This window comes from Myotis davidii, unplaced genomic scaffold (genome assembly GCF_000327345.1).
Source record: "Myotis davidii unplaced genomic scaffold, ASM32734v1 scaffold513, whole genome shotgun sequence".
NCBI classification, from domain to species: domain Eukaryota; kingdom Metazoa; phylum Chordata; class Mammalia; order Chiroptera; family Vespertilionidae; genus Myotis; species Myotis davidii.
This window is the reverse complement of record NW_006284436.1, coordinates 2369835-2392681: the sequence shown is the minus strand read 5'-3', so window position 1 is coordinate 2392681 and position 22847 is coordinate 2369835. Positions and strand designations below refer to the sequence as shown.

At 44.9% G+C, this 22847-nt stretch overlaps 1 protein-coding gene across 1 annotated transcript in view; it reads right to left on the bottom strand.

Annotated features, from left to right (window-relative positions):
* The window catches only part of KCNMA1 (potassium calcium-activated channel subfamily M alpha 1), a 699960-nt gene that overhangs the window by 125421 nt on the left and 551692 nt on the right, over positions 1–22847 (bottom strand). Inside the window, exons 16-18 of the mRNA XM_006754825.2 lie at positions 15773–15841; positions 6507–6593; positions 509–585 (exon numbers count right to left, since the gene is read on the bottom strand). Of these exons, the coding sequence (XP_006754888.1) occupies positions 509–585; positions 6507–6593; positions 15773–15841 (233 nt within the window). The remainder of the gene's footprint in view (positions 1–508; positions 586–6506; positions 6594–15772; positions 15842–22847) is intronic.

Genomic DNA, 22847 nt, shown 5'->3' with positions numbered 1-22847 from the left:
TCTGAAGGTACTGCAGTTGGAAGCTCTGGCCTTTGGCACCGAAACCTGCAGCCATCCAATGGGAAGGGTCAGCCCCATTCGGGAGACCGAGTCCTCACCTCGGTTCCCCTCTCTGCCCTAGTCCAGCCGTCTGTACCCGGGGCATTCCCAGACCCACTGGGAATCACGGTGCAGAAACGCCCTCCTCCACGGCCTTAGCTGCCCTCCTCTCCGTACACCATACTCACTGTGCTCGCCCGGACACCCACCGAGGCGTCCTGTTAGAGACGGAGTGAGACAGGGCACTAGGTCTACGCCTAGGTGTTGGCGGTGGTGAACTTTCAACCTCTGCTCTACTAAAGCGAGGACAGGTATTTATTTCATGTCTCTTTAAACTGCTGGGTGAAACATAAACATGTTCAAGAAAGCTCTTGATGTTTAGTGTTTCTTTAATAGGAAAAGGAGAAGGGAAATGAATTCGGGAAAAGGAAGGAGAGAGGGAGGGATGGGGGAAAGAAACGCTACTTACGCCGTTTGCAGCCGCATTTTTTTATTCTTTTGGGATCTGTGATGTCATCATGACAGGCCTTGCAGTAAAAAAATGCCCTGGAGAAAGAGAATGGAAAAACTGACATGTTTCATAATCCGCTCCAATGAAATGAGCACCACATTTCCTCCTCCGTGGTGCCAAATTAATGAAACACGCCGGCCCCCACTGCCTTTCATCTTTTCAAAGGTTTAGACGTTTACAGACGGAAATGTTTGCCGCAAGACCATTTATTTCAAACACAGGTCTCTGTGATTTGAGTTAGTGCTTCTTTTAATAAACTTTCATTTGAAAAGGAACTGGGGGAAAGGTTGCTGATGTGACCGTGAGTCGGCTCGCCCGTCTTTCATTTCGGAGCGCAGCCTTCGGGGCTGCTCCTCAGAAGCCGGGGCGAGCAGCCCTGGGCCTCGGTGGGGAAGTGAAGTCCATCTCGGAAACCCTCCGTCCGGTGAACTGTATATTAAAGGGGCACAAGGACAATGTTCCTCGGTCAAATGCAAATGTCCGCCTTGTCACTCAGACAGCGGCCTTTCATTTCAGGAGATGAGAAAGGGACAATCAAAAGTGATGGATCGAGGGGCTCCTGTCCATTTCCTTCCGGGACCTCCTCACCCATATGTACTGCAAAGTTGGCTGGACCAACTCCCGTAGTCTCCAGCCTTGAGATCATATAATAAATGAAGGCTTTCTTCTCACTGTGGAGCCCAGCTCAGCTGACCACTGGAATGGGGTGGGCGGAGGGTGCATAGGGTTGGGGTGAGTAGAAGGAGGCCCAGCGAAAGCAATCAGTCAATGGGAATGTCCTCTCATCTGACTTAAGTGTCAATATGTGATGATAAAGTGCACCGGCCATGTCCAAGTTAATTTGGATGAGGCAGAATAAAGCCAGGCGCTATTTAAATGCTCCACGTCTAGAAAAACAGCCCCGGCCGGAGGCCTGTGTCCTCTCAGCACTGGGAGGTGCTAAAATTCATTGGAACAACTTCACAACCTTCTGAGTCCAGGGACTAACAAAACCCCTGGCCCAGCACCTTCACCACTCCCACCACGGAGGTGCATGCCAGGGGGAAACACGGTCGTTCCTTGACCAGGGCTATAAAGAAATAAACACAGTTCTTCACTACCTTATTCCCGGGTTCCTTTTCATGTTTTTCCCAGGACTGGCATATTTGGAAACCACTGCTAAGACTTTTGATCTGGAAGAGATCTCACATCTTGCAGCCCAAATCCCTGCGTCTCCATGTCCTCATTGATAAATGGAGGAGGTGGCATAACTGCCTAAAGTCATCCTGTACTGCTACCTGGCCAGCCCAAGCCTTCTAGATTCAAGCCCCATGCTCCTTCCGCCCTAATAGCTCATCCACTATTTCCTTAAATGCCAGGTTTTGTCTATTTTACAAAAAAATAAAAGGAAGCTGATTGTTTGTCCTCAATGGCTAAAAACCCAATCAATGATGACCTGCTTCGAAAGGGGAAGTGTAGGACAGGAGGAAGCAATTGTGCTTCCACGTCCTTTGCCCATTTTCTCCCCCCATTTGATGTTCCTACTCATATTAATAATGATAGTTAACATTTATAGAGCACAGACTTTAGGCCAGGTGCTGTTCTAAGCATTTAATACGCATTAATGCATTTTATACTCAAACAATCCTTTGAAGGAGGTGTGATTATTATCTCTATTTTACAGACAAGAAAACTGTAGAACAGAGACGTTAAGCCACCTGCCCAAGGTCACACAGCTGAGTGGCAGAACCAGGATTCAAAGCCACACAGTCTATTCCCAGTGTCCAAGGTCTTAAACACATCTCTAATAAAGAGATGATGAGGCGATGAGGAGCCTGAATAGACCTTTGAAATAGAATGCTCACCTGCCACAGCCCCCACCTTACTGCACACCTGCACTGAGCAGCCGAGTGTTGCTGGGGAAACAACCTTGCTGACTGATCTCGCTTTAAATCCCTGGGTGTGGATTCCAGGAGCCTTTGTACACTCCTCAGGATCTATGCCCTCAACCCTCTCTGCTCTCCTCTCCATGCCCTCTCCTGCTCACCTTCCCCTCCCCTAGTAGCCTTAGCTGGGAGCCTTGCCACTGACATCACCAAGACCAGGTCTGCATCCTGCAAGGCTTGTGTTTAGGGTCCCCTTGCCCTCTGGTTTCTCACTTTGCTTGTCTAATGGGGGAGCCAGCAGGAGCCTGAAGGGTGAGAAGAGTCATGCTCCTCGCTACCAGCTTATAAAATGGTAGTAGCACCATCTCCCTACAGAAGAACACAGCTCCTGCGAGGCAGCCTTTCCTACAGCACACCCTCTGCTCGTTCTAACAGCCCTCCTTCCCCTTGACTAGGGCTGGGAATGGCTCCCCATTGCTACTAACGCTGGGTACTTTGCCATTCCTTGTGGGTTTTCCTAACTCTGCCCACAACTTTATACATTCCCCTTTTTCCACTTAAGTGTGTCATCTGTTTCTTGCCAGGACCCTCACTGATACAGCATCTAAATTTACAAATCCAGTCCTCCTCTTTACCCAGCACTCAGAATCTTAGATGCAACTGCCCTTATGCCATCTCTATATACCCTACTTCACACAGCCCAATAAGTATTCTTCAGTTCCTTCCACCCGCAACTTGCTCCTCCTCCCATTTTCCCATCATCTACCCAACTGTGGAGGGCTGGACTCTAGGCTCTATTCTTTGTCCTTCTTGTTTCCTCACTTTCCACAGTTCATGAGTGAGTCCTACAAAGTTTCCAAAATATATCCTGAGCTGGTCTTACTTCTCACCACCTCCACTCACCAGTCTAGCCCAGGCCATCACCTCTCACCTAATCTACCCCGTAGCCTCTGAGTCTCCTGGCTTCCCCTCCTGCTCCACTGCATCTGACTCTCCCAGAGCACGTGCAAAGGCCTCTTAGTAATATAACTCAGACTGCATCATTGCCAGCAAAAACCCTCCCATGACTCCATTTGATAACAAATTCAACCTAGCCCTACCGTTCTTTCTAACTTCACCGCGCCAGCCTACACCCCAGACACCCTCTTTTTCCTTCAGTTCCCTGAACACAACAAACTTATTCCCATCATGTCTCCTCTTCCCTTCAGATCTCTGCATGATGGATTCTTCCCCATCACCCCAATCTCTGCTCTATCATCACTCGCTCTCAGCCACCTCCACTTACACTCAGTCTAAATCAGTGACCAGCTGCATGAATGCTTTGCACCATGAATAAACACAGCTGTACTTCTCCTTCCCTGGAAGGGAGCCCATGAGAGCAGGGACTTCTTTCCCTCGTTTCCCTGGCACCTAGTGCAGTTCCCGGGAAGTGAGTGACCTATTGACGTTTGATGGATGAATCAATGCTGCTCAGTAATGCTGGATCTGCATGTTTTTCAGGAGACACCAATAATAGGGATTTTTATGTAAGATTAGGACTTCTTCAGCTTGGAAACTATTTTTTTTTAAAATAAATAGTTTTGGCTCCTCGCTACCAGCTTATAAAATGGTAGTAGCACCATCTCCCTACAGAAGAACACAGCTCCTGTGAGGCAGCCTTTCCTACAGCACACCCTCTGCTGGGGAGTGTGCAGGAGGTAGCTGATCGATGCTTCTCTCTCATCGATGTTTCTAACTCTCTATCCCTCTCCCTTCCTCTCTGTAAAAAATCAATAAAATATGTTTTTAAAAAATTGTGGCTCAAATCATGTTTATAAGCCAAACCTGAGCCAAAGAGGCACCATTCTGTGATCCCACATTAAATACTATGGGAAGGTTACTTAAAAAGCAAAATGTTTAGTGGCCAGGAGTAGAGGACAAGGGCCCAAATACTTCTCCCAGAGTGACCTCGTTAAAACTGGAATCAGATGGTTTCATCTTCTTTTTTCCCCCCTAAAATACTACATCTGAAAGTTTAAGCCAGAATCCGTTAACTTCTTTTGTTGCTGCTTTGCAGCAGAGGGTGCAAACTCAATAGGAGAACGTCATAATCTACTTTTCCATTTGCACAAAACCTGTTTAGTTTCATTCCGATCTCCAGTGCCCGTCGGTGGCTTTCTGCAGTCTTCAGCTATTTGCAGTCCCCTAACTGACAGCTTCTGCTCTGACACATCACGCAGCGCGGGACTTACAGGCCGGCGCAGCTGATTGTGTCAGCATGTATTTGTGAAGACCATAAAGCACTGAAATGAGACACACCGCGCTCCCCAATAGGGGAGGCGATTTGTTTTTTTGGACGGCCTGGTATTTGTGACGTTCATTAGTGAGAGATGCAACAGGAAATAGGATTACACAAATGGGAGCCTCGTGTTCTCTTTGCTGTGCTCCTCAGCCCCCTGCCCGGAGATGCTGCTTCCAGCGTTGTATCTCCGTCTGGCCATGAGCACAACCTTCTCTTCCAGAGGAGGAAAAGGGTGTCCAGTCCCGTTCCCCCGCCCAACATTCCTCTCAGGTGGACCCAGTTCTTGGGGTACTCCTAAGACAGTGGGGACCCTGAATCAGATAAAGAGGTTTTCCTCGCCCACACCTGAGTAATGGGAATTTTGCAGAAGTAAATTTAAGCCATTGGATAGCTTAGTTTAAATTTTTGTTGTTGTTGCTTTCCCACTTCATTTTCCTCCCTGAAAGCTGTTATGACTGGTGGCTAGTTTGCAAGAGCGCATGATGAGTTAAGCATCAGCTGTCAATCACCATAGTTCTGTGCTCAGCGTGTCAGGCTCAGTCTTGGCAAATAATTAAGAATGTAAGACTTCCTGGTTTTAAACCCTGGCTTTAATCTAGCAGTGCGGCTTGGGCTAGTTAACCAACCCGTCCCTCAGTTTCCTCATATGTAAAATAGGAACAGTAATGCTGTCTCCTAGGGTTGTTGAAAGTAGGAAATGAGTTCATGAATGCCTGGTGCCTGGTACTCAGAACAGGGCTGCCACATATTAAACTCAATAGGTCTAGAAAATGCATGCATTCACCAGTCACTGAGAGTCAACACATGTATAAGCCTGGGGGTTGGGGTGTGGCTTAGTGCACATGGGAACATGGGCTGACGTGCGTTAAAACTGCTTCAGAAAGTCATACCATGTGACAACAGAACCAATTACACCACGCGAGGTGGTGTAATCATGTGCTAATCATTCGCTGAACATTGTTTAGGAGTTGCAACTCTTGGATTTAAATACGTAGACTATAGTCAATATGTAATATTTACTTATGTCGACAAAATTACTACAGTGTTTTTCTCCAATATATGGCTTATTCGCTAAAATTTGCTAAAAAATAACAATATAATCTGTTAATTAAATTATAAGCCACTGTAGATTAAAAGCATTTTAAAATTAGCAGGGTGTTAACTTTCACATATGACATATAAACCGGAAATGTTGTTCATTAAACCCAAAGTCCATTAAATCGAGGTCCGAAAAATCGAGGGTTTACTGTACCAATAAAGGTGTCATAAACTATCGAGGCCAGTGAAATCCTGGCTATCACTGACAACTTCAGCCCCTTACCTAGAAGGCCACAAATAGAAATATGGCCAGTTCAGTATTTCATCTGAAATTAATCCAAACCTTTTGAGATTCCATTTAGCACTTAAAGTAAAAAAACTGATAATTCTCAAGTAAAGAGCAGTGGCCGAGGAGTCAGCTGTCCTATGCTATATTGTTCTGGGCCATCAAGCATCGGAGGCCTGCAACAATCAATTGAGCTCTCTGGAACTCTGGTTCCTTCCTTAGGAAATGATGGAGGATCTAAGCAGGCCCTCCTATCTCTGAAATGTTATTCTAATTCAAAGATGTGGAACTGGTTATGTGAAGAGGAGCTCATGGAAACATTTGAAAGCACAATCCCTTCTTCCTCAGATTTGTTAGTAAGATGCCCAGAGGCCTGTTAGGATGTTCTGGGGTTCAGGCCCTGTGCATATGGAAGCATGGCCACCTCAGGGGGTGAAGATGTCTACGCCAGGATGGAAAGGAAGGCAGGTGAAAATAAACTCTTACCTTTTAACTTCTTTGGCATCACTTGCGATGAAAAATCCTAAAGTACCTTCTTGGATCTTAAGATGGTTTCCAGGATTAATTAATATACTGCTCAGTGAACAAAAACAAACAAAGAAGACACATCTGTCAGGTCATGTTCTGTGCAAAACCTTGAAGGCTACACGGCATTGTTAATTGTATAGGGGGCCCACTAGTCTAATGCTGTCCCCAACGATTTCATCTGGAGCTTGAGGTCCACTGTCCCACACACTTAACTGGATAACGCCATCATAAAGCTAGGCTGTTCAAGTCCTAGGTTGTCATACTCCCAGTTGCAGAAATCAAAGCAAATCTAGGCTTCAGGGCCAGGTTTTTATAATGGGGTTGCCATTATGGGCTTCTGGTTTGAAGCAAAATTCCCAATCATGTACCCCTTCGAAAATGCTGTTGATGGTCAACACTGAGTGTTATTAGTCTAATAAAGCTATTGCGTCACCGATTTTCAGTTAGATGACAGAGCATTAATGGGACCCCTATATGCATACAGAAACAGACATGTATACACACCACATACCACTGCAGGGAATGGTACAAGACACCCAATACCAATGCAGAAGCAAGCAGAACATCTGCATGACATGCTAAGGACATGGAAGTAGATTCCATGTGCGGTCTGTGTGGAAAGAACTGGGTCCACCAGAACAGTGAAAAAGAAAAATGTGAACAATCAGAAATACTTAATGATTCAGCCTGCTGTTTACAAAAAGGTAAGAGAGTCTTTCAATAAGGTGCATGTCTAGCACATCCTGATTGGGGCAAACTGTAATTAGAAAACAAATGCAAATTACCACAAAAAGACTTCCCCTTCCCCTGCAGGGAAGTATGAACCTAAATATACACTGTCCTATTTCAAAGTGGTATAAATAGATTAGCTGACCAAGTTGTGTTTGGACTGACAGAAGAGATAAATGCATCCTAATCTAATAAGTGGATGAAACAAACAAATTTAATTTTCTGCAGATCAAAAGCAGAATCCAGAACGCCATACACAGAGACTGAGATGAGACTCTGGGCTCAATGGATACGGAATTTAGAGACTCTAAATTCAGCAACAGATACAACGGAGGGAGTCTGATCTGAAAATCAGGTGTTCCATGTAATAGATGTTTGGAATCAGGCTAAAGGAAGTCCTAAACTGCCTAAAATGATCAAAATGGAGGATGGCAATTAACATGTAATCCTTTTCTGCTGGTAAAATCATTGCAGAAAAGTGCTGTGAGCAACAGGGCGATGTGCCTGTAGCAATACAGGAAGGACCCAGGTGAACTTTTGTTCTGTTGGGAGAACGGAGTAGATGGTTATTGCAAAATAACGGTTTGTGGTCACAAGAACATCCCCTATTACCCATAACAAGGCCTGACAGAAGGAAACCAATCCCGTGTCACTGATCTTATTAACACTAAATAATAGCAAGAGTCCACGAAGACCTGAGTGTTCTTCCCTGGAACCCCAGACAATAGTGAGGCAGCAGCGGGCCACACAGGGCAGCGCTGGAGAGGCCCCTCCCAATCACCCTCTACCAACTCTTCACAGTTGTTGCACACCCTCTGACTTTTCATGATCGCGAGGAGAAAGGACCCCAGCTGATACAGGCTAGCCAGGTTCCCGGTTAAACGCAACGTTTTAGACGGGCAGCATTCCGGATTGGCATACTTTCTTACCCCTGAACTGCTAGGCAGTTCTTCTATGCCCTAGCTCTGCAACCAGAAATTGGGTCCAAACTCCAGCATGGCCATTCAGTAGCTGTCTGACTTTGGGCAAGTTACAGGACATCTCGAGGACTCAATTTCCTCACCCACAAGATGGGCATGAGGATCATCATAGTCTCCAGTGACAATGCGCAGAAGGCTCTATGTCTACTGGTTATTGTTCCTTTTATTATTTATTCTTGAGGGGGAAAAAAGCCAAAAGGATATTCCATTCTCAATGGAATCATCAGCTTTTCCTTAGTTGGGCTCATGACATGTAACACATCCTGCCCATGACTTGGTGAAGTTACAGGGTGAAGCACTAACTGTACACTTTAGAATAATGGACAGGGCATAATGAAAAATTCCAGGTACTCTAAAATTCTGGACTCTAAAGGAGCTACTTCCTCAAAATTGGAAAATTCAACCTATTGACATGTATTCATTTAAGAGTGTTAAAAAGCTTCCCTGATGAAAAACAAACCCTATCATGATTTCAGCAACACAATTCAAAAGAGGAAATTTGAGAGGCATCAATGTCTTGGTGACATACATGCACAACACAGCCTCACACAGAACCTGCTTCCCCTTTTTTACATCACATGCTTCAGAAATTGCACTCCAATGGTCAACCCCACTATGCCATGGTGGTGATAGCAAGGTTCCTGCCAACGAAAAGTCTCTTTTCATTGCCTCTGTTCTCTAACAACTGGCCTACAGTAAGAATATGGGATTGTCACTCCACGGACGGCAGGTTGAGATCATTTATTTCAACCTTCCGCTGGCCCTGGTCAAGTCTGAGGGTGGAGAGCAGGGGTGGGCAAACTTTTTGACTCGAGGGCCACAGTGGGTTCTTAAACTGGACCGGAGGGCCGGAACAAAAGCATGGATGGAGTGTTTGTGTGAACTAATATAAATTCAAAGTAAACATCATTACATAAAAGGATACGGTCTTTTTTTTTTTTTAGTTTTATTCATTTCAAACGGCGGTCTGTAGTTTGCCCACGGCTAGTGAAGAGGAAAGATTCAGGCATGGAAGTAAGGCAGATCTGTGTTCAGATCTCAATGTTGCTGCTGCTGGTGGTTGAGTACTCAGGTGCACATGTCAGGCCTATGGCCTCAGATCCCGGCCTTGAGCATGTGCATGGTGCTAAGCCTCACTCTCCTCGTCTGCAAAATGGGCTGCGGAATCACTAGCTTATAGTGTTGCTAAGAAAATTAAAGCACATACTACGCGCCGAGTGACTGTTACACAGGAAATCCTTAATACACAGTCACGGTTAAGAATAGCAAGGTGATTACAGCACCTGAGAAGCAGAACATCTCTCAGCCTCACAGCTCCCCATTTTGTCCTTGGTGCTAAGAAACCACCTATGGACACTGAAAGACCTTTTCACTGACCATAGTATCTGAGAGACTTACTTCCTGTACAGTAGCTGTAGATGGGCTAATTTGGACTGGCTTTTGTCTACACAGTAGAGTAGCTCTCTGTACCTTAAACTTTGTGGCTGATTGTATAAGACACTGGAAGTACCTCCAAGGACATCACTGACCTGGTGACTTCAGAATGGCCTCTTGTTCTCTTCTGGTCAGGGCTGGAGGCTTGCAATCATTTCTACATGGTGCATGAAGCTGAAAGAATGAGCCCAGCTCTTGAAGGAAAGACATCTAGATACATAAAGAGGCTCTCTGGGCTGGATTGCACGCATGTTTAAGTGTTTGGTAGAGAAGCACGCTAGTCTGACCCAGGGACCACTGTATACACTACTCCCTGGGTAAGGGCACAGAGTTTCAAAGACTCTTTGAGGAAATATATTACTCTTTTTGATATTTCAGACAATAAGTCTTCTATACACATTCCAAATCTAGAAAGTTTGAAGTACCGATCCCCGTCTTCTTGAAAATATAAAAAGCTAAGCATCTGAAACAGAAATAACTCTTTTTTGTTCCTGGAAAGTGCCTACTATCCTTAGAATGTGTTGTTCACCTCCTAAAGGGAATATGTAAATCTTTCCAAAGATCTTTGATGTCTTAAAATAGCCAATGTTAAGTTTGTGCGTCCTGATGACGGCCAAAAGTCTCCCTCCCTGGGCATCACTTTAAATCAGTCTCTGGCTCCAATTCTGCCTAATCCACTCGCTTATCAAACAGTGATAAACTTCGAGATATGTCAAGTGAAGAATCAAGAAAATCTCTAAGAAAAAACTCCCTCTATCAATTAGCAGAATTCCAATAGGGACATATTCTTGGCGGGATGGACTTGCCCTCATTTCCAAGGACCCTATAAATTATCCCCTTCCTTCCATGCTTTGTTAATTTCCACTGAAAAGATTCAGTGATAGATGGAGGCCAAGGGTTGGTGTGGTCCCTTCCCCAAGGATTCTTATGCTTTTTCTTTTGCTCTCAGACTAGTTTTGAATGTAGACTTATTCTTCAGCTCCTCACTCATTATATAGGATAAATAGATATCTTTTGTAGGGAACTCATAGGTGCATAAAGGACTGAGAAGCAAGATCATATTTTATTTACTTTTAGAAATTAGTTTCTTATAGCAGCCAGCTTAGAGCCCTGCATGGAATAGGCACTTTGTGGAATGAGTGAAACACCTAAGTCATTGGTCTTAGTTCTAAAAGTGTTGCTTTCCCTCTCTACTAAGGAGAAAAGGAGTCACAGCTGATCTTTCAAAGGCCCACCTGAAGTTCCTACCAGTCAGGCCTATGGGAGGAACGATCACACTTCTGGGGGATGGCAAGTGAGCTAACAATATTCCAGAGACATAAAGCATAAATATGTAAATATACAAATATATAAACACCTAGGCACCCGGGGAATTGAAGCAATTGATTTCAATATTGAAAACACCACTCACTTAGATCTGAAATATGTTCTTAAATGTAAGACACGTTCTCCTGAAACTGTCTAGCAGGGCTCAGTCCACTGGGAAACATCACTTGCTGGGTGCCTTCAGGAGGGGAGGGAGTGCCAAGTCTCAAGCTGCAGTGCATTTCACTGTGTATCTCTTGCTGAACTTGGGTTAGGGTGAAGATTTGGGGTTAATAGGGCAAAATGATGTCTTCCCTTTCTCCACCATTTATGGATAACAACTAGGAAACATCTCGTTATTTCTCCTCCAATTATCATGAACTTTACTTGTTTGCTGATTTAAGAGACAACCCATTATTAGCAATTCAACTGAAAGAGATATTTTTAAAGGAAACTCTTCTCCATTACGGATAAATATGACAGGTGTAAATCTCTTTCCTCCCCACTCAATTTCTGGTAGGTGTAATGTACCATTCCCTGAGCAATTATAAAAATATCACGTTCATGAGAGCATACTTTGTATTTGGTAACACTGCAATTATATCTTAGTCTAGAAAGCTAATGGGACTTCATTACCTAGAACAAGAAAATAAGAACCATGTAGGACTTCAGTTCATGCCGGGCCCAGAGGGATCATGCCCCTGAAAGTGGCCTCTTTGACCACACAAGGTCATGTGCGATTGCTGTTGGGTGGGACTTTGTTTGAACCAACTGGTTCCCATCTCAGGGAGTACAGCTGCCTGGCAGTTTAGGGGCTGTGTTAGGGCACAGCCTCCAGAAACCCCAAATCTCAACTCTTGCTGCCTTTCTGGGACTTTTCATTTCTCTGGGTGTTAAAATATATGCTGTTGGAGTCCCACACAACTAGACACACACACATTCCACAGTGTGGGTTCCATGCTCAGCACACTGGAGCCCAGGGCACTTACACAGAGACAGTATCATAAAGATTGCTCCCAGTCGGCCAGACTCAAGTGACCTGCACTGTGGTCCACCAATGACATGTTTATCCTGATTCCATCCCAACAATTTTAGAAATGGCATTTTCAAATAGATTTTGCATGTAAGGAAAATAGTGGCCGAATGGGAGGGAGAATAAATAGTTCATTTGGCAAGGACAATGCTGGATATTTGGTCTGGGAACAACCCGAGTTGCTTTCTGGGACACTTTAGGCCAAGTCATGCCTACATCACAACATGCCTTCACCACATGATAAAAGGACTCCAAGGCCAAAGCCAACAGCACAGGTGCAACCACTGTGGCCCTTTGGCGATGCAAAGTGTTGCAGTAACTTCTCGCAGTTGGATCATGTCAATAATACCGAACTGACAGGAAGCCACCTCTATTTTCACACATCAACTCACAAAACCACAAAGAACCTGACTTCAGAAAGGGTTACACACACACACACACACACACACACACACACACACACTACAAAACAAACATGTGACAGTGATTACAACCACAGAGAAAAACAACTCTTTAGAAGGTGAATAAGTAGGCATCTCAACAGTATGTTTTCAACAACACGCCCTTAGATAGAGAACACATTGAAGAAGCTGCACTGGAAATATTCACCCAAAAAGGTAAAAAAACAAAAAAAGCTATTGATGAGGATTCGGTCATGCTTCATGCAACATATAACAGCAGCAAAACAGGTGAGGTCACACGGTGAACGTTGCAATACTTCATATTAAGAAATATGCCCAAATACAATAAGAAAAACAGAAGCCCCTGAGTTCATCTCAATAGACAGTACTCATCGGAGTACTGCCCAAGAAACACAATGCAAAATCTGATCATCTAAATAAGTTTAAGGAAAAAGAAGTGTAAGGGCTTGGTCTCTGTTTTGTGGATAAAAGGACATGAATTCTGCTCTACCAATTAGAAAGTGGACACAGGGAGGCGGGGTTCACTGGGAATGTGGATGTGGGATGCAGACAAATGGAAGCAGAGTCTGGTGGACACCACGACACATCAGGACAGGACAGAAACAGACATCGAGGGCTGGAGAGAAGTGTCCTCCTTTTCAACTTGAATAGCATTTGTTCCCATCATTGGTGCCATGATTGAAAACAGGATTGTGCTTTTTGGTTTTGCTTTTTTTTAAGGTTTCCTGCAAAGAAGTTAGTGCGTCATCCAAAAGAATCAACAAATCAAACAAGAAAAGCAATGTGCTACTTTCAATTTTTATGTCCCCTAGTTGGAGAGGGGTTTATATATAAATATACATATATAGTTATATATATAGATATATATCTATATATACTGACAAGGGAATGAGATTATATACACATATACACATATATATAATCTCTATCTTCCTGAATTCTTGACAAATAGTTAGTCCTGCGGTTAGAAGTGAAGATAGAGGGTGGAGGTTGGGAGGAAAGTTAACGAAGAGTGCATACCGCTTTCGGCTTCTGCAAAACGACAAGAAAAGAATTTAAAATCAAACAATTTGATAATAAATTGACACCAGAAGGAAAAGAAGGAATAAAACCTTTGTTTCAAATTATTTGAAGGGTACATGTGAAAACAAGGTTTTTCAGCCAAGCATGAGAACAGTATCATGGGGTGGAAGGACAAGGTCATTCAGGACAGACTAGGGCACTGGGGTGGGACAGAGGAGCAGGGCTCTCGGGATTTTAACACCTGGTCACTTCAAAAGTGTGAGAGGAAAGAAAATGGGAAATGTTTTAATGCAGGGAAAAAATCAACGTTATTATCTCAGGAAGGGTCCAGCACTGGATTCTCGGAGACATGGGTACTGTGTTTGATAAGCCCTGTGTTTTCTCACAGGCATGATCCACATTCCTTCAAACACACCTTTTTCCACAAGAACCAATGAGCTTTAGACTGAGACCAAGCCACATCTGAGGATTAAAGCTGGCAAAGGCACACAGAAAGCCAAAACAAAGCCAGACAAGTTCTTTTCTCCCTTTTGTTAAAAAAAAAAATCTAAAAACCTCTATCTGTAAATGTGGCTTTGTTGAAAACATCTCTGATTCGTGAATTAACTGGAGGGTCCATCAAAGGAAAGATTGGTCTTCGGGGAAAGCTCTGATTTTGTTTTCTTAGAGTGGGGGCAGGGCATCCCATGGGACCATTAGCAGCCTGTTTCTTTCCCTCCTTGGGACCAAAGAGCGGCAGGTAGAAGAGGACTGGTCAAGGTTCAGAGTACAGTCTCTTGCTAGGAAATGCTTCCAGAATGCTCAAGAAAGGCTATTCAGCATCACCCACATCAGGACACTTTGTTGAAAGATGCACAAATAAGAAAGAGAGAACACTGAATTGTACAAAGAATTACTGAGTTGGCAACACAAAGAATATCATTTGCAACCCTCCCTCCCCTCCCCGCCGCCAGGTACAGGTGAGCGTTGGCAACAACATGGACAAGCAGCAGTCCCAGGAACATCCATGTCATCAGTTGAACAGCGAATAGCCAGGACTTTCAGTGGTATTTTGCAAATAATATTCTTCACTTGCCAACAGGAAAAAGATGTGTCTACGTACATATGTGCTAACTGCCACAGCCATGTTCTACACGTGGCTCCCAAATCTACCGCTTTTTCTTCCTTTGGGTTGATTTGGATTTTCATAATAGCTGTACGTTTGATCAGATTGACGTGGAGCAATCTGATCTGGGGTTGAGGTAACAGAGAACATTGGATTGACTTGCTTACAATCCAGCGTTTTTTGTCATGGACACACAGACTGAACATTTGGAGGTCTGGCGTTATCGGGTCACTCATCCAAATGATGGAAATGCCTTAAACGATCATAGCAAGGAACCTTCTAGCCTGGCCCTGCACTCTCCGCGGTCATTCAGGTGTGTGTCCGAGGCTGTCTGCTCTACAGGAAGACTTACTGACTACAACTAGGAACAAGCCAGGATGTCATTTCAGAGGACAAAAGCCTGACCATGTCTCAATGAGTTACCTTTCTCCCAAAACAACTGGTAAAAATGGGGGAGACGGGTGGCAGAAATCATCTCTATTTTATCTGTAATGCATACAGTGTTCCATCCACTGAATTCCTTGTTAATGTGATGCCTCCTTCTTCCAGTGTGAACTCATCTATTGACTGGGGTGTTATCTGTTTCAGCCAGACCCAGTCCCTCATCAGTCTCATTTGCACGTAATTACGTGCAAAATAAATAAATAAAGAGGGCCCCTGCCTCTGCGCCTTGCTCCTCCGGCTAATTTACATGAAGCTGATATCCTGCCACCTGGATTTCGGTTGCACCGGGAGAAGCACATATGGTCCACAACAGGCTGCTTGTAATTCGGCTATCAAGAGAGCTCGTATCTCCCATCACGGCCCTGCCCCTGCCTGCTGGCAATGAGGTCGGCGTCCACCTTTGTGCTTTGTGCTCACAACAGTAAAAGGGGGTAAGAGGACAGTGTCTGACCCCACTTTTATGCAGAGAGCTGAAAGTGAACGCTGGAACCATCGGATGGAGGGCTGGTCTCCTCCCTTTCCCTGGAGGAACACTCTCAAGGCCCAGGGGGCTCCCGATGCCGGGCGGGTCTGGCATCGAACATGCCTGGTTGAACATGCCTGGAAATGTGTCTTAGGGTCTGAGAGGTGTTGCTTTAGGGTCCCAAGCAAGTAAATAAACCCCAAGACAGAGAAGTGGACCGAACGTTCCCAGGATGCATGCTCACCATCATCAAAGTGAGCTGACTGCAGAGTCGCAGCAAACTTACCGGCTCTCTCGGTTGGCGGACTTGTACTCAATGGCTATCATGAGGAGCTTGAGCTTCACAAAACACAGCCTGCAATGAGATGGAGACACCTCCCAGTCAGTGCTCCTGAAGGACCAGAGCCACACAGCCAGCACTGTTACAACCTTTTCATCTCCTAATCCCGTTGTTATCCAAGGGAGCCTCATTCTGCAGTCGCTGTGCCAAGTGGACGGGGCTGGGAGTGGCACCTCCCGCTTCCCCATTAAAGTTGATTTCTTACAAGCGATAAGGCACTGACTGTTCAAAGTGCAAATTGCACTCAGGTCTAGCTGTCTAGACACAGACCCAAGCAGGAATTGGTGTCTGGGGATCGGTGCTGGGCCAGATTCATTAGTTTCTCGGTTGGGTAGTAAAATGTTAACTGCAGGGGGAGGGAGGTTTTTGGAGCAGCTGGACCTGTTATTTGGATTCCATTTTAGTCTTTTGTATAAATGGCTTATATTGTTGTTCCGAGCAGACCCCTGTGCGCTCGGAATGATGGTAATAATCCTTAGCTTCCGCGTAACTGCCCGGCACATGACTGCGGCACCGTCACTCCTGGCTCCAGCCAAGCTATCCCACGTCATCTGCCCGCAGCTCTTGCCCGACGCTCAGGCTGCCTTGAGGCCAGCTTCTTCCTCCCTCGGTGCCTTCACTGATGCAGATCCTGCCCCCAGAGCATCTCCTCTCTCCTCACCCACCCTCCCATGCCACATAAAATCCTACCTTCCCTGTAGGTCTTCTGCGGCTATCGCTGCCCTCTGATTTCCTTTCTATTCTCAGAACTCCTCCAGCACCTTGTCTGCAACCACATTATCCAGCCCTTAGTCAACCTAACACTGGCTGTGCCTTCATGTATCTGAATTTTGTCTCCTCAACCAGCAGAAGTTATTTAAGAGATCTGAACTGGTTTGGAATTCCCCATAGTACTGCACATGGAACCGCCGATACAGACAAGCTCAATAAATGATTTCCACTTACTGGCGTTCAATTCTAAGAAAATAATAAATGGTTCTGTAAAATATTTTCTGCGTAAAGATGTTCAAGGCAGTAGTATTTACACAGAGCAAGAAGAATTGAAAGCAACCTACATATGCAGTAACAAGGCAAAAAGTATGATGCAATATGGAATACATTAGCATTCAAAATAACATTTAAAATATTTTATTGATTTTATCTTTAGAGAGAGAATAACGGAGAGGGACACACAGAGAGAAACACTGATGAGAGAAAGCATTGATCAGCTGCCTCCTACATGCCTCCTACATGCTTCCTACATGCCTCCTACTGGAGATTAAGCCTGAAACCTGAGCATGTGCCTGACAGGAAATTGAACCAGTAACTTTTCGGTGCATAGGACAATGCCCAACTAACTGAGCCATGCTGGCCAGGGCCAAGATGACATTTTGAAAACTATCTTAAGGTATAAGATCAATAAATATTATTATATGGATACAAATATGTAAACAACATGATACCATTTGGTGACAACGTATTTATATACTCAGAGAAATGAAAGCTCACATAAGTAAAAATTATTCTATATAATGGTGTTTCTACAATGGGCATTATCACTTATGTTCCAAATACTTTTGTATAATAAAACAATGGCTTACTGATAGGCGGGGAAGTGACTTGATGTTCATTTAGCTCCAGCACTGTAAGGGGGAGGAGATGCTGGGTCACAGGGCATGGCCTTTCCCGGAGCTCTCATTTAGTCCCTACAATATCCCTAAGAGGGAGAGATCAGCCTAGTTACTCAGACTTCTAGTGATATCTCTACTTTACAGGTGATGAAGCTAGGGCTCAAAAAGCTCATGTAACTTGCCAAGGTCCCCACCTACTACTTGACAGATACACAACATCTTCATCCCCAGAAAAATCTGTGTTGGCAGAGAGGGGCAATAAGCAAATATACAAGTGATTTAATAATAAATTCCCAGATGAAGACAAGGACTCTGCAGAAAATAAAACCCCTAAGCAAATGGAGAGTAACTGGAAGAGTGTGTTATCTGTAATGGTCCAGGAGGAACATTCTAGAGACGTGCCACTAGAGCACAGGGCCCTGGAGCATGATGGGAAGAAGCAGGCGATGAGAGGATCTGGGAAAGAGCATTCTAGGGAGTAGGAATAGCAAGTGCCAGGGCCCTGAGGCAGGAAGGAACTTGGGGTATCTGAGGACCAGTGATACAACTGTGATAACGACTGGGTCAGGACACCAGGCGGGAGCAAAATCAGAAGACTTTGTTGGCCACAGCAAGCAGTCTGCAGCTTATTCCAAGTGGGATTTCGGGAAGCCTTGGGTTGGTTTTAAACAGCAAGGTGCCATAATCAGATGTGCTGGACTTGCGGATGGGTTACCTACAGGTAAGGTACCGATAAAGGCCTCCTGCTCTCTGGTGGCAATAAGACCAATTGCTCATTCAAGCTTGTGAGGCCACGGTCCTCCATATGGCTTTCAACAGACAGTCAGGTTTCAAAGGGCCACTTCCAGGCAGGCGTGCCGGGGCTCTCGGCGATGTGCAGGTTTTCTGATTCCTGCCAGCAGTCTCTAATGTCTGCTGATTACACAGTTTGCTGAAACACCAGGCCAAGTACAGCTGGGAAAATGCTCTTCTTAATTTACGTCCCATAGAGCACCACCAACATGTACCTTTTATGGGGCTGTTACTTCTGGAGCTTAAGCTGTTTAAAATATCAGCTGGCTTATGCAGTATCTGTTGAACCAAATTACTAAGATTAAGTAACCATTTTCTAATGTAAATAGCAGCTAAATGCCAAAAGCTCAAAAAGTCTGATCTTGACTTAGCATGATCCTGAAGAGGCCAATTTGCTGATAGTCTGTGAGCAACGACCACTCTGATTTGGGACTCTGGCAGTTCATGGGATCAAAGATCCTTATTTAACCACCTGATCCTACAGCTGAGAACGGAAGAAATGGTTCCTAGTGATCATGAATAATATATTTAAACTACTATGATATCATTTACCAACTAGATATACGAAGAAAGGAGCTTTTTAATGCAGAAACGCTGTTAAAATCTATGTGGCCTTGTGCACATTCGTAGCCTAGCAGGGGTTTGCCAGCAGATCTCTGAGTCCTCTTTCATAACCCTGAAATCCCTATCTCAGGTAATTCTAGTCTACTTTATAGGAGCCTCTTTTTAAGAAGCTCTTTGACCCACGACAATCCTTTGCTCACTGGCCAAAGGGACAAAGAGGAGAGGGACAGAGTGATGTAACCAAAGTGATTACATACAAACAGTGCTACGACCACAGATGTTGAGGCCCTTTTGAGACTGCTGATTCTGGGCTCCTCATATAGATGACAAACTGAGGTCCAAAGACAGGAAGGCAACTTGCTCAAGGTCCAATGGCCTTTATATAGAAAAGCCGAAAGTGGAAATTAAGCAATTTGTTCAAGGTTAAACAACTTCTATATAGAAATGTCAAAAGTGAAAATCAAGTCTCAACGCAGAATGCTGCACAGATGCTTCTCATCAAAGCAGAGGACATGAAGGGGTGTCCAGAAGCCCAATGTGCAGACATGTTCTGTTTGGTCAGCACAGCATTTTTTGTCTTTTGTTTTTTTTAACTGGCATTAGATACCAACAGGTGATTTCATATAAAAACTAGCTTTTGGCTTTCCTGGACAAACAAGATATGACACACTGAAGCTACATTTCCTATGACTACAGTGATTGGAGCTCCAAAGCACTTGCCCCTTTGGATGAGATATATGCTCTCCAATGTGCCACAGTCTCCACCACTCCCTATTGTCTCAGACCTCACAGTTCACTCTTTGTTGCTCCCTGCCCCTTACAGGCATCGAAGATTTGAATCCCCGCTCTAAAAGCATCACCTGGATGTTTGCAAAATATCAACACTGGGTAACTTACTATTTACACTGCTCGCAGAATTATGTCCCCCTTGTTAAAAATCACATTTTTTCATTAGACACTGCCACAGAGAGTCGGCCAATGTCAGGGTACTAGGCTTAAGGCTGCAGCAGAGGTGCAGCCCCTGTTGGAGGTCCATTGGGGAAAAGCAGATCAAGGCTTTTTTACTAACAGGGGAATGGGTGTGGTTTGGTGTGGTAATCCTTGATTTATACATCTCTCTGCCCTCTAGACTGAGTTTTTTCTGTGTGAGACGCAAGCTTTATCTCCTTGGCATTTTGCAAAGTGCAAAGCATAAGCCTTCCATAAATGCCGATTAAATAAATGTATGAAAGAATGGGGAGTAGAACCTCACGAGGGGCTGGAATAACACAGAAGAGATCAAGTGGTAAACTGGGCAAGTCTCGTTTAGGCAGAGAAGGCTTGGGAGTGAGTGCAGAATCGTGAAAACAAGACGCTTCCTCACGTGTCTTGTTCTCTAAAAGCACACAGATCGGGATGGGGGCGTGCAGAAGGAGATCACAGCAGCAACGTGCTCTGGGAATCTAATTTTTGCTTCCAACCCAGGACGCCCTGATGTAAGCACAAATCTAAGATACGGACAACAATTTCTCCTTGAGACCCTCTACAAACTATCACAAGGGTTCGCTCCTAAGAATGTGCCTGCAGACTACCTGAAATTGATGTCCTGAGGTTAAATGTTTTACTTGCATCATTCGGCACCATTGTTTTCGGTAAAGCCAAATGGGCTTTGCTCATCCAATCCTTAGTCACTCCCTGGCTTTCCTCAAGCTCCCGTGTTTAAATGTATCCCGGATAGTGTGGTGAGAAAGGGGGCTGAGGGTGAGGGTGAGGCAGGGGTAGGAGAGAAGTAGGAAAGTTCTCCCAGAGTGGTAAGCAGGATGGAACCAGCCATAAGTTAGCAAGAATTTAACCCCTGACTTCAAAAATAAAATGTCTCCATGTGTCCAATGCAGGAAGTTGTCACTGGCTGCAAAAAGTAATTACAGGGGAATAGAAATGACTTTTTTTTTTTTAAGAAAAAATAAATGCCACTGACACAAAAGGTTTTAAACCAGCAATCTGCAATAAAACTGTTGTAATAACAAGTTAGATTGCTTTCTTGGTAATTATTAAGTAGAGGTCTGTCCAATTTGACAATGACATTATACAAAGCCCCCCTTTTTTTACTGCCCACATCATCTGTTAACTATAGTAGTTTCAACCCAGATGTTCCCGAGCAAAGGTTCTTAATAATTAAGAGTCCAACTGTTTCTACCTACCCAGAGGGAAATGCATTGTTCCTGCCACTAAATCAGCCCCCTGGACTAGAAACATTGCTGCTAGTGGGAATTAAGCATGGAAACCTGGCCTAGAGTGTGCACCTTCTAATTTGCTCAGGAAGAATATGCAAATGCATGGCCTGGTGCCAGGAGCGAGGTGGGTGAGGCCCGAGAGGCAGGGCTCAGTGTGCCTTCCATCCCCAGCTTCCCAGAGCGCCCATCTCTCTTCAGTTACCCAGAGCGACCCTTGTAATCATAGTAGATGCCGATGTAAACACTGGGCTTTGGAAAACCAGACCTTTAGGATGGAGGGGCTGGGATGAAACAGATTCACATTTAGGAGCCTTGATTTAAAATGACAGGCTCTGGAGCCCTGGCTGTTGTGGCTCAGTGGTTTGGAGCATCGGCCCACATACTGAAGGGTCTCGGGTTCGATTCCTGGTCAAGGACACATACTTGGGTTGCAGGTTTTGGTAGGGGCATGTGTGGGAGGCAACTAATCAATGTGTCTCTCTCACATTGATGTTTTTCTCTCTCTCCCTCCTTCCCTCCATCTCTCTCTAAATATCAATGGGAAAAATATACTGGGGTGAGGATTAACAAAAACAACAACAAACAAACAAAATGATAGGCTCTCAAAATGGACAGCTAATTTAAAAAAAATGAAAAAGGGGGTTTTGTAAGGCTGAGCATCAAGGGAATGGACATTATTTCTAAGCTGTTACTCAGATTCCAGTTCTGACAGGTGGAGCGAGGAGGCTTCAGAACCCTCAAATCCGCACACTCACAATGATCTCCACTAGCACGCCCACTGAAGACACCTGAACTTAAACATAATTACATTCTTTGATATGGGCTTGACATTGGTCTAAAATGTGAATGAGTACATTCTAGAAAGCTTTATTATTATTAGTCAGAAACGTAAGCTCTGTGTTTGCTGTGAGTACCCAGCATCAAGTCAAGCCGTAGCATAGCATCCATCCCGTTTCCAACTGGACTGCCTCCCTGGCCTTCAGGGAAGGGTGTTCGTAGCTCAGGATCACTGGCTTATTCACTAGCATGCACAGGGGTTACGGGTCACCTTCTGGGTCCCGGTAGTAGAAAAGCTCATGAGTACTGCTCCTACATTTACTCCTGATAATAATACCCCCAGATAATTCGGTGAATAGGGCCAGCTCTTTGAGGAGAGATAGTTTTTTCAAGCTCAGGCTTGAGCCTTTCCATAAATTCACATAAAATGCTCATTTCTGCAGCCTGGCTAAATACAGTCTATCTTATAACAACGGGGCCTCCTGGCTTCTTTCTGCTCATGTTCAAACTTGGATGTCTGTCGCCGAAGCCTGCTGCTGTCACAGACTCAGTGAACGCAGCTGTAGCTCCCCCGAGGCAGGAGACCCAGCTTCCTCCAGGAGGTCTGAAGGCTTAAGCTTCCCAAAGTGGCTTCCCTGGAAAGACCTGCCTGCGCAGAACAACACAGGGTAAGAGCATGACTTCCTGAATGTTAGGACCACGGCTGCAGGTGGAAGGGGATGGAGCATCGCCCCAGCCTCCAAGCTGTCTGAACCCAGCTCAGAGCAGCCACGCTTCAGCCGGGCTTGAGGGCACAGCTCCCACCCATTAGCACAGCGGAGACCTGATCAGAACTCCAAGTTTCCCAGGCACTAAATTCTCCGCATCACACCTGAATCTTAGCTGCTGCACAGCCACAGGGGGAAGGAGGGAGGCCCACTATACTGTAAATCCGTCTTTGGTCCTAATCCCCTCTGAGCTGTAAAGCCTGATACAATTAAGCTTTTACATTTTTGTAAGTGATGAATGACGGACTGCTATGCTCACAGTGAGGCGGGAACTGGAACTCGGTGTTCTTGCGGCCAA